This window comes from Physeter macrocephalus, chromosome 1, assembly GCF_002837175.3.
Source record: "Physeter macrocephalus isolate SW-GA chromosome 1, ASM283717v5, whole genome shotgun sequence".
Taxonomy (NCBI): domain Eukaryota; kingdom Metazoa; phylum Chordata; class Mammalia; order Artiodactyla; family Physeteridae; genus Physeter; species Physeter macrocephalus.
Window position 1 is genome coordinate 126,585,558 of NC_041214.2, and position 12,225 is coordinate 126,597,782.

At 35.6% G+C, this 12,225-nt stretch overlaps 1 protein-coding gene across 1 annotated transcript in view; it reads left to right on the forward strand.

Moving 5' to 3' along the window:
• GBE1 (1,4-alpha-glucan branching enzyme 1) overlaps positions 1-12,225 on the forward strand; it is a 305,486-nt gene that overhangs the window by 266,430 nt on the left and 26,831 nt on the right. The window contains exons 13-14 of the mRNA XM_055086124.1: positions 654-838; positions 2,618-2,748. Coding sequence (XP_054942099.1) covers positions 654-838; positions 2,618-2,748 — 316 coding nt within the window. The remainder of the gene's footprint in view (positions 1-653; positions 839-2,617; positions 2,749-12,225) is intronic.

Genomic DNA, 12,225 nt, shown 5'->3' on the forward strand with positions numbered 1-12,225 from the left:
CTGCATGTGGGATCTTCCCGGACTGGGGCACGAACCCGTGTCCCCTGCATCGGCAGGCGGACTCTCAACCACTGCGCCACCAGGGAAGCCCAGAACTTTGGATTTTAATGAGAAGAACTAAATTTTAACGGTTGCTTTTCTAGTTATTATCCATGTGAGGTTGGGCAAATCCCTTAACTGTCTAGAGCTTTGGATTTCTTATCTGTGAAATGGATATAATAGAGAGTTCCTTCGAGGATCAAAAAATAATGTACATACAGCCTTTGGAAATTGCAAAGCGTTGTACAGATTTCAGAGGTTATAGAAATAGAGATCTCAAAAATTATTCCGAGATTTCAGAGATTATTTCAGAGATGAAATAAGTATGACAGAGATACTGTTCTCAGTTTGTGCATGAGGAAAATGAGATGTAGAACAAGGAATGTGTGACCAGGCTAAAACTGTGCCCTGGGCTTTTGAGTCCAAATGCTGTCGGTACTGCATGCTAGACTATGCTGTTTCTAAGCCAGGGTTGTGCATCATTTATAGGGCACAGCTATAGTAAATTATAACCTAAACTGATTTCAAAGACTTTAAAACATACAATTATTGAGTTATCTTAATAAGAAATGCTAATATTACCAGGTGATGTTTATGTTTGTTTTCAAATGCAGGTAATGAATTTGGGCATCCTGAATGGTTAGACTTCCCAAGAAAAGGAAATAATGAGAGCTACCATTATGCAAGAAGGCAGTTTCATTTAACTGATGATGACCTTCTCCGCTATAAGTTCCTAAATAACTTTGACAGGGATATGAATAAATTGGAAGAAAGATGTCATTGGCTTTCAGCTCCACAGGTAAGCTCTTTACTCTAAATGTTATGTTTTAGTCACCAGTGTTGTACATGCTTAGAATGGCAATTGACTTAAATCTATATGCAGATCTTTTAAACAGCATTTTATTATTCAGTGTGTAGTGCCCTGTGACATACTTCAGGTTGTCAAAACATGTTACTGAAGTCTCCCCAATAGATAATGAAAATCTTAAACATAATTCCCTACTTACATTCCTGGTTAGCTTGTCGTTGTTGTTTAAATTTAGTAATTTTTATTTCAGTTGGTTAAAATAAATGACAAAAGCTCCGCATGGAATCCACTTTGGAAATTGCTGTGTAAATATCTTAATTGTTTTGACTGTTTTTCTTTATATAAATAATTATGCTGTCATAAAGAAACTGCTTTGACAACATGGAGATTTCTTTATTCCTTTTTTTCCTTCCTTTACCAGTTTCTTACTTGTCATTTCAATAGATGCCATTATACCTGCATGCTGTTTTGTATTTTTCATGAGCCTGACTCTCCTCTGGAATTAAAGTCTCAGTTTTCAATAAGTTTTAGAAAATGTAATTAACAGGTTCAGATTTTATACAGTGTTTTTTTTTTCCCTTGCAAAAATTAGCATATAATATGTGTTACTTATAATCCATTTACTTTCTACTGGTGCTGTTTGAAATTACTGTTGATGTGTTTTTACTTTGGTGTCTCTGATTTTTTTTTTAATGGTTGAACAAAGGTACTTATATTCTCAGTAAGATTGGCTACATGACACAAACGCCCTAATCGCATTTATTAGTAGGGCTGTTTCCAGAAGAGAGAGCAAAATGATGCTCCTTTTCAATAGGAACAATGTTGAATACCAAAAGGCATGCTGTTTGCTCTAGAGCCTTAGCTCACTTTTCTAAATTACCAAGAGTGGCGCTGCTGACATGCGTGGAAATAAGTCCTCTCAAAGCTGGGGCTGGAAGAGGGTAGGGTTGAAAAAAACAAAGCCTTCTCACTACCTACTGTTAAATGTGGTGTATAAAATAACAGAGCTTGTAGATGTTGTAATTCCTTTTCAGACTTTCTCTATTATTAGGCAAAAAAAAAAGTATACTGTGAAGGACTCTTGGTTGTTTTTGAATCTGACAAAGTCGTGCAATAATGTAAAGTTTTTAAGAAAACTACAACTTCAGAAATCTGGATATAATAACAATGTTACATCATATTTTAAAAAGTAATTTTATATACCTTACCTCATTAAGGACTAAAACAAAAGTCTTAAAGAAAATTCACTTATAAGTAGATCTAATACACACATATACACACACACACACACACACACACACACACACACACACACACACACACATATGCTTTATGTATAGCACAGGTGCTATATTTTTAGCTAAAACCTAAGCCAAAACCCTAATCCTCTGTCTGTGCTTTGTTTGAAGTTGGACACACACACACACACACACACACACACACATATGCTTTATGTATAGCACAGGTGCTATATTTTTAGCTAAAACCTAAGCCAAAACCCTAATCCTCTGTCTGTGCTTTGTTTGAAGTTGGCAAGTTGCTGGTGAGATTTTTATACTCCTTAAGCTATTTTTGAGACTGCTGTTGGCCTAGAGTTTGATAAGGCAAGATTGCAACATGTTCAAAAAATATAACATGCTAGAATTTTCATTTTTGGCTTAATAACTAACAAGGCTGTTAATAAAGACAAAAACAACTTTTTTGTAAAGAATTTACTTGTAGCAGCATCTGGGTATTATTTAATTGTATTATGTGTGTTAATTCTTGCAGGCCCATGTTAGTGAAGAGCATGAAACCAATAAGATCATTGCATTTGAGAGAGCAGGCCTTCTTTTTGTTTTCAACTTTCATCCAAGCAACAGCTACACTGATTACCGACTTGGAACGACAGTGCCAGGAAAATATCCTTTTTGTTGCCAGTGTATATGACTGTCTGCATTCAATTTTTGTTATTGCGTCATAGAGCATCAGAAAAACTAATGCTGATCTTGGTGACAGTAGCTCTCAGTTTCTTCATCTGAAAACTGAGGGACTTAAAATAGTTGATAAATCTTTGCTTAATTCAGTTACACTAAATTAACCCTAAACTCCATTCTGACTCTAAAAAGTCTGATTTTTAACATTTTCTTAAGTAATATTTTAATCCAATGTGTAGTATAGGATTAATATACTATTAATATACTATTAATAGTATAGGAGATAATTGTTGTTTCTCTTTATGAAAATATTTTGTAACTCGCTCCTGAAAATTGTCTCCTTTCCCCCTCTCCACTGAGTGAGCAAGTAGACAGTAGCTGTAAAGATAGCTTCCTTGCCCTTTCTTTTTCCTGTCTCCTAAAATACAGGACATAGCTCGCTTTTGTGGGCCTGAATTGGTAAGGAATCAGGGCATGGGAGGTGTAAGCAAAGGAAATAATAATAATATATATTGTCTGAACATTTACTCGTCCATTCATTCATTTCACAGATATTTACTAAGCATCTATTTATTGAACACCTGCATGCCAGCCCTGTGCAGATACAGTCACTGCCCTCATTGAGCTTTTAAACTAGTGAAGAAGACAAACATTAATAATTGTAAGTGTGATCATTGTTACAAAGTGAAACCTGCTGTGTATTTTAAAGAGATTATGGCTTATCCAATCCATGGAAAAAAGTGACAGATTCAGGATCCAGCAACAAACCAGCACAGGTATTTAAACAGGCCGTAGAAATAATGTGTTCTTCCCCTGAAGCCCTAACAATGATTAATGTCAGCCACCTGAGTGAGATGCCGGATGCCAACATGAAGTCCTACGCGTCAGGGTGTCTCTAGCTACAGTAAGAGAAACCCCCTATTTGACTGGCTCAAACAATAAGGAAAATGCATTTTGCCAAACAATGAAAGCCCTGAGGTAGGGGGACCCCAGCACTCTGACAATATCATCAAGTTCCCTGGTCCATTGGCCTTTCTGCTTTTAACTCTCAGGGTGCCAGCCGTGTCCAAAGAGTTGCAAGACAACAGCCATGGTTCCAAATGTCACCTTCAGACACAACAATGGCACCTGGTAGAGTTGCAAGACAACAGCCATGGTTCCAAATGTCACCTTCAGACACAACAAAAGGCAAATAGATTTGTGTCTTTTTTCAAGAATGAAGTCACTTTAGCAAATTTCCTTTTGTATCCCATTGACCAGAATTCAGTCACATATCCCCAGAGAGGTGTCTAGGGAGGAGAATGCTATCATCATGAGTAGCTTAATAAGGAATTACCCCTGAGTCTCCAGGAAGTGGCCTCCTTGGTGAAGTGGTTGCCCAGACAGAATGTTTCTTGGCAGTTAGGAGTAAAGGGCCATACTGTCTGGTAAGTAGCCTGTGGCATCTGTGCTGCTCAGTGACATTGAGGGTCGTGAAAGATGTTCCCTGTCTTCTACCCCAACCCTCCCAGATCACCATCCCACAGGACATCAGAACATTTGGGAGGGAAGGCTATTGCTGTGACTAATAGCCTAAATGTGCCCCAGTTAACACAGAGAATGCTCAGATAATGGAAATCAGTGTAATGAGGTTGTCTGCACTAAAGAAGAGCTGTACTGTTCAGGAGGCAAATGTTCTCACCATCTCCATGAAGAAATGCAAACAGATGCTAGACATGTAGCAACTCATACATAAGCCTTCTCAGCTACAAACTGCTGAAGTAATACCCCTAGACTAAATCCTGCTATATCTAATAATGTCATATAATCAAAACATAATTTTGATTTTTATCAGACCAAAATGCAATTACAGAACACTTGTGATCTATTGCGGTGTTTGTTAGTTAAGTACTGCCCTTGACCCTAAGTGGGGAAGAAGAGATGTACAAAACCAATTTAGGATGTAAGGCATAATGCAGTAAAGGGGATGGGGCAGGAATGTTCCACAAACTTATCCTCATGTTTAACAGAGGATAAGTAAAAGAAAAATAAATAAATAAGAGAGAGAGAGAGAAAGAAACAGAGATTGATTAATTGATTGATTGAAAAGGAAAAGACTTTTAAGCCTGGATGGGGGAGGGGAGAGAGAGAGAGAGATGATTGGTAGACTGATGGATTGATTAAGAAAAGACCTTTAAGCCTGGATCTTGAGAAATGGATAAAATTGTAGAAAAAAATTGAGGAAGGCCATTTCAGCTGTTGGAAATCAGAGACTCTCCTTAGATAATGGACAGTACCATAGATTAACTGGAGAATGATGACCATAAGGAGAAGTACTCAGAGATAAAACTGAAAAGATAGATTGCCATCACATAACAGAATATTTTAATGCCTTATTAATTAGTTTAGGCTTTTTTCTATAGTTTCATAGTGAGTCACTGAAGGGTTTGGGCTAGGGAGCCACTTGATAAGAATGTATGCATTTGGAAAAGTTCTTATGTACCCAGGGTTTTAGAGAGCTTTTATGAGGAGAGAGATTGGAAGTACAGGTATCAATTATGAAAAATTGAAGTACACGTAAAAGATAATTAGGGTATGAACTAAAGTAATGTCCATAGGATAGAAAGAGGTATATGAAGTGCTTTCTTGCAGTGAAAGGACTCAGCCATTGTTGGGACATGTGGTGTAGAAAAGAAGATACAAGGTTTTACTTTGAAGAGTGAGAAGAATGGTAGTAGTATTATTACTGAGGATAGCAAAGCAAGGAGGAGGAGTAGCCAGTTTGGGGAATAGAAAATATGAATTTAATTTAGCATCATTGGCAAATGGAAATACATGGAATTTCAATGATGATGTCTAGGAGAAAAATCTTGGCTCAAGCTACATTGACTCCTTTCTGAAGCCTGTGTAATTTAACAAATATTATTAAATGAAAATATATATAATAACATAGTATATTTTACTAAGTAAAATCCACCCGCAAAAGTTAATTTTGTTAAATGATACAGAGTTACACTGTACATGAAAGTCTAGTTTGGTTTTGGTAAACCTTGCCACAAATTGAATCTTTTGAAATTTAGCAATTTGTTTAAATGCCCATAGGCACCTGTTATACAGAAAATTTCTATACTAATAAACACTGAATGCTTTATATTAATGACTCATTTCAGAAAATGTACTCATTAAATGTTGTAGTGATATACAGATCTTAGAAAATTGGGCCGTATCTTTAGAGAAGTCATAGCTGCAGCCTTAGTCATCTGTTGCGTCTCTGAGAGAACCTTGAAGAAATATTGTTTGGTTCTTTTACTACAAGGATTTCGTCTTCTACAGATTTGTGCCCACTTGGACCTTATTTACTCTTGCTGCCTTTCTCATTCCTGTCTTTCTGTCAACAAGCTGTAACTAATTCCCACATGTTATTGCTTCCTCTAAGGACATTTGCATTTTAATAACAGTCTCTTTGAATACTCAGAAGTATGGAAGACTTACTGGACTAGATATCTAGTAGAATCATTTTTTTTTTATAATAAGGATTTTTTTTTTGAGGAAAGGAAAGCAGGAGAGCATTTCCAACATACATTAAACCATATTTTCTAATTAGCTATATTAATACTGCCAGCCCTAACTCCTAGCTTGAAATCATAAAAACTTCCGGTTTTTGAAATGCTTTATACTCCAATGACCCAGTTCAGTGCAGAAATCCCGCCTATATACTCCTTCACAAATCATAGCAGTGATTTGTTCTGCTATGTGATTTGTTCTCTCTATGAAATAGTGAGATTCCAGTCTTAGGAATCTCACTATTTCACAAGGTAAACAATTCAAGTTTGTTTGTTTTTAATATAGCTTTAAATGTAAATGCATTAATTCTGTACTCTGGGGCCAATGCCTGTTCTATATGCCAGCTATTCAACTCAAAAAGGCATTTAACTTGTTCCTCAAAGTACCACCTCTCCTTAGTCTACCCTCTTCCAGACCAAATATACCTCTGGTTTCTTTAATAGATTCTTGTGATACTTTCCAGACCTGTTACCATCATGTCTCTCTTATCAAAATCCACCCAGCATTGTTCACACTCCTCTTCATTGTGTCTCCGGAACTAACAACAGAATATTCCAGATATGGTCTGGCAAGTATGATATAGATAGAGTGCCCCATTACCTCCTCTTATCTTGAGACTGCTCTCTCATTAATGGAGTTAAAGTTACATCAGCTTTTCTGGCAGCCATCACATTTTTCACTCATATTGTATACACTTTCAAATAAAAAGCTTTAGCTTTTCTTTATGTGTACTTGTATTATGTCCTATCTCCCTTATTCTTTATTTATTCAGCTAATTTAACTAAAATCCCAAATTTAACATTGAACATAAAAAAACATTATTTTTTGTCTCTAAACTATTAATAGAGAAGATAAAAGAGCACTAGAGTATTAATGTTATGATCATACCATCTTCCCTAAGCAATAGATAGATCTCTTCTTTGGACTGCTTGTTGTTACTAGCTTAGCTTTAACAGTCCTTTTTACTATCCTTAGCATTTTACAAGTCTCATTTCTTTTTGGTCTTTCATCTTTCTGACTTTATTCTTATACCTTTAAACAACATTGTAGTTCAGCATTATAGAATCATTTCAGGTATAGAAAGTACAAAAACATTGGGATTTCTGTGCTGTAGTTTCTGACTTTACCAAAGTGTTCTTCTATGCCACTCGTATTTCCAACTACTGAGCCAGTGAATTGAATACAGATTTTCTCTGTGAAGGATCCACAGAGGCAAGATTGGATGTATTAATCAAGTCAAGAAATTCATCAAATTTTTAATTCCCAGAAAAGCAGGATTTGGTACCAGAACAAATTTAAAGTTTCTAAAGAAGTCATTTGAACTTCCTCTGTCACTATGAAATATAAACCTGCAATAGGCAGCATGTCTGAATTCTTGCGCAGTTCCATTTTTTGAACCTGTATATCAAATAGCAAGACATCAACTTTCACTCAGATCTGTGTAGCATATGTGCTGACTGTCTTCCCAAGAAACTGTTGTAAGGGGAGCTATTTTGGGGGCAATGCCAGGCAGAATAGAAGCAACACTTTAAGGATGCTTTTAGCTGTCACTTCAAAATAAGATGATAAATTTAGAAAGCTGAGAGGGTTGTCTGCTTTGTATTACTAAGGTTTTGAACCTGGTCTTCATGGTGATTGCTAAAGGACATAGTATTGTTTCTGCAAAAGGAATCCGTAGCCATATTCTAGAAAATAAAAAATGGCAACAATAAAAACCCTTTGCCTGGGCACTGTCTCCCATTTGTCTTTTTAGCCACTAATCTGCAGTGTAATAATCACCAGCGATCTTTCCTACAGTGGATAGCAATGTGGGTGATGCAGAACTGAGACCCAATTTACTGGCAGGTTACATGCTCAGGAAGATAAAATGCATTCTCCTGATGTGGTATATTTGCTTATGATTTTACATTGTTTAGCTGGAGAGAAAGAAAGAAACATAATGCCCTTTATAGTATCAGAATCATTATTGTCTTTCTGTGGTCACATTTCTTCACTTAGACCATTATCAAATCAGCATTGAATCAAAAGGAAAACTGCTAAGCCCCTAAAGACAAACTGCTCTTTCTAGTCCATTTTGAATAAAACAAATGATGCTGCTTCATTTTGAGTGGCGTAGGGGAGAGCATGGGTGAAGGGGCCCTCTTTTGAGGGCCTTCTGTTTGCTAGCCATTTTTATTAAGTATGTAGCTTAACATTCCCAGGTGCCCTGTAAGGTAGGTTGTGTTAGATTCATGTGACAGATCAGGAAACTAGGCCTTTAAGTAACTATTCAACTTCTCTCCAGCACAGGCTGGTGAAGGTTGAGCGGTGTGTTACAAAGCCCGTGTTCTTTCTGTTAGACCACGGTGCCCCTTTCTGCGATTCATGGGTGCATACATTTAGTTGCTGGTGGTAGCAATAGTTGTATTAGAGATGATGACTTATTTCTGTAATGTTCAAAAGGATTTTGATATAGTTCTGGGAAAATAGGTAGCATGAGAAAATTATACACAATTTCATGGCACAAACTTCTGTCTCGTCAGGTTCCCTCAGTACCTCACCATCACCCTCTACAAATTTTTCCCCACATATTCTTCCTCGTGACCCCTGTCACCATCATCCAAAAGAAAAAACTAAAAAAAAAAAAAATTTTTTTTTAAAGCAAAACCTGAAATAATTGCCTCAGGTCAATTATTGTGATTTCTCTGCATTCTGGAGAATATAAATGTGCCGTAGCTCTTCGCTCATAGTGAAACCTTCTGATGCATCACATCAATTAAGGTTACTGTAAAATATTTATGTAAATGTTAAGCCCTCACAGCTCATTTATAAGGTATGTGTCTTGGTATGTACAGATTCTTATCACTCTGAGAGCATAAACAACACTAGTGACAAATGTTTTCAAATTATTTGTCAGCATGCTTTTGAGGTGGGGTGAGAAAAATAGTGTGAGAGCAGCCCCCTTTCCAAATGGCTTTTCAAACGGTTACGATATTGAAATGTTAAGAGGAATAATCATAAATTACGGCTTGTGAAGAATATGTGAATCCAGGCCAAAAATATTTAAAGCTAAGGGAACAGATGAGTAAATAGTTGGATTTGACTCAAGATCTTTGCAATATTTTCATTAAACTGCTGAACGATGTACTTTTTAAAATGTAAATTCAGACACTGACATTTGCAACCTGTACACAGAGTTTCTTATGAGCATATAAGGTCACTTGGATGATTCACTGAAGTGTGATCGCTGAAGGCAGAGATGTTGTGAGTTGCTTAGTTTACAGAAGGCTTTGAAGCGTGGTTATGTAGCAGTCTGTGTTTGTTAGAATCTAGGCTTTATGCAGCAAATAAAAACAAAGGACTTAATTTAGGATTAGCTAAATGCCACATTCTATCAAGATTTTATATGTAAAGGTTAGTTTCTGGACTAAAAATGTAGAGCTTAACTTTTTAGTTTTCCAGGCTTAGATGTTTTGGTAAAAAATTAAAGAAAGAAAAAAATATCAAGTACAAGGGTTTCTCATAAAAGATCTACATAGTGACTTTGAACAGATGCAAGCATGTTTCTTTTCCTCATGCGCATATGTGTGTGAGAGAGAGAGAGCCCGCAAGAGCGCTTTTTCTCTGTGTGTCCATTTAGTGATGAAGCTCTTTTTGTGCGAATGCGGACAGGTAATCCTACTAACAATTTTATATTTAATATGTCCTCCTTTTGTTTCTGTAACTTCAAAATGGATGTACACTCATGGCCCTGGTTAGCCTTCTTTAGTTTCAAGGTGAAAGTAATACTTTTAAACATTACCTCATTACCTAGAGGTACTTTTGGTAATTTTTCATTGTTAAACACTGTCCAGAAACCCCTGTGATTTAATGATAATGACAAACGTGTACCCTCCACCTCCACTGGCAATAAAGAGCCTATGATTTAGCTTCATTTTCTACTCAGGAATTTGAGATGAATCACAAAGTAAGAAAAATATTTTGCAACTGCTGTAACTCTTTTAGATTGGTTTAATAGATATTTATAGGACTATAGGCAGTAATGAATAATGAGTGGGCCCTTACTACACACAAATATTTTTAGATTTTTTTTTTAATAGCTGAGTGCTATTCAGTGTCATTCAACAGCATTTCTGTTTTTGGTTCATAGCTCAGTTGCTCAGAGATAGTCTCCTCTGGTTCCAGAAATTCATCTAACAATAGCTCAGTCAAGATTTCTCTCCTCTATTTCTTGTCTTTCTGGGGAAAACAGAAATCAGAAATATTATTGTATGCTATAAAAACAGGACATTCTCACCTACTAGTTGTGTCATTAATGGGAGGAAAACATTTGTTCCTAGCATAGGTATTTTTACCACTTTGTGAAAAGAGGTACTATTATATGGCAATTGACTCCAAGATACATGGTAAGACTGTCTTTCTTATATTCGCAATTATATCTTTACTTGGAATATATTAGGTAAACATAAAGCTAAATTGTTGATTGATGGATGGATGGATGGATGGATGGATGGATGGATAGATGGAGGATACAGTTTCCTAATGGTGGAAGAGCCCTTAAAGTTGTTCAAAATTAAGTAATTAAAACACAAAGATTTCTATAATCTATTGCTTTTCCCTTAGAGCAGATGTTTAATTAAATGGTAGAAAGGAAAAATTGATAAAATATTATCAATAACATACATCATGATTTTGTAGAATTTGAAATGGTAGAATCTGCTGTCAGAATACTTGCTGAACAGACTTTCATAATAAGATCTACCATCTATTACAAATATATGCTTTGCATGCTGCAAGCACTTTACATTCACTATCTCATTTAGTAAACTTTTTCCTTTCCTAGGGAATAGCATTGCAAACCTTAGAGGAAGGAAAAATCCACAATGAAAACACCGGCCTGAAAGATTTCATATCTAAGCTTTCTTTTTAAATAGTCCTTTATTTAATTAGTCCAGAACAGATTGTTCTCTTGTATTTTGAAAAATAAATTACACATATCACTTTTATATCTGATGCCAGCTTTCTTTAAATAGAGCATTCAGTATCTAAAATAAATTTCTAATATATTGAATGTTAAATTAGTTTTTCCTTCTGGATCTCTGTAGAAATTAGCCCACCCACCCCCCCCTTTTATTTTATTTTTTTCAGTGAATATCTCCTGCCTACGAGAAAGCTGTTTGGATCTTCTATAAGTGAGATATTTTTATTTTCATCATTTTCTGTTAAGCTGTTCTAACTCAGAATCTCACAGGGTCAAATTGAGGGCTCAGTGTTTCATCTATATTTGAAAATGGTACCTGAGTATTCCAGAAGATTTCTTAAAATTAAGCCATTATCTAATTACTGGTTCATTATAACTGTTTAAGGGCTCTTAAGGATATATGGGTGCTACAACCAAAAGAAAGTTGTGTCTCTCCAGAGAAAAGTGGAAAAAGTAAAGCCATGAACAATGTGTTCTTGGAAACAGTGGTTTCAGTTATAACCATGTGTAAGAACCATCTCTAATTCTATTAATGTGGTATCTCTTATCCTAAATGATGGCAAAATGCCTAATTAATCCCTATTTTATTTGTGAAATTTATCTGTGGAACTAATTAATCCTTTTGGTAGTTACATGATACCAACTGTTGAATAAGGAAAGCATTCTTTATTATGTTATTAAGTAAAATTATTTAATTAATATATAACAAGTGCAGTCATATTACCTTTTATTGGCACACAATTAACATTTATTATAGGAACATTAATTTAAACAGAAGATTATTTTCTTTGTCTGTAAAATTATAACCATTACTGTAATTTTTTCCCCATAAGCTCTTTATTACTTAGGGAAATAGTCAATTTCACCCTACTACCTTCCCTTCTAACACTCTTCCTTTTTGTCCAGCTAAGGAAAACAAAAGGAAAATAAGTCTCTCTGTGGTAACATTCTTTTCTGAT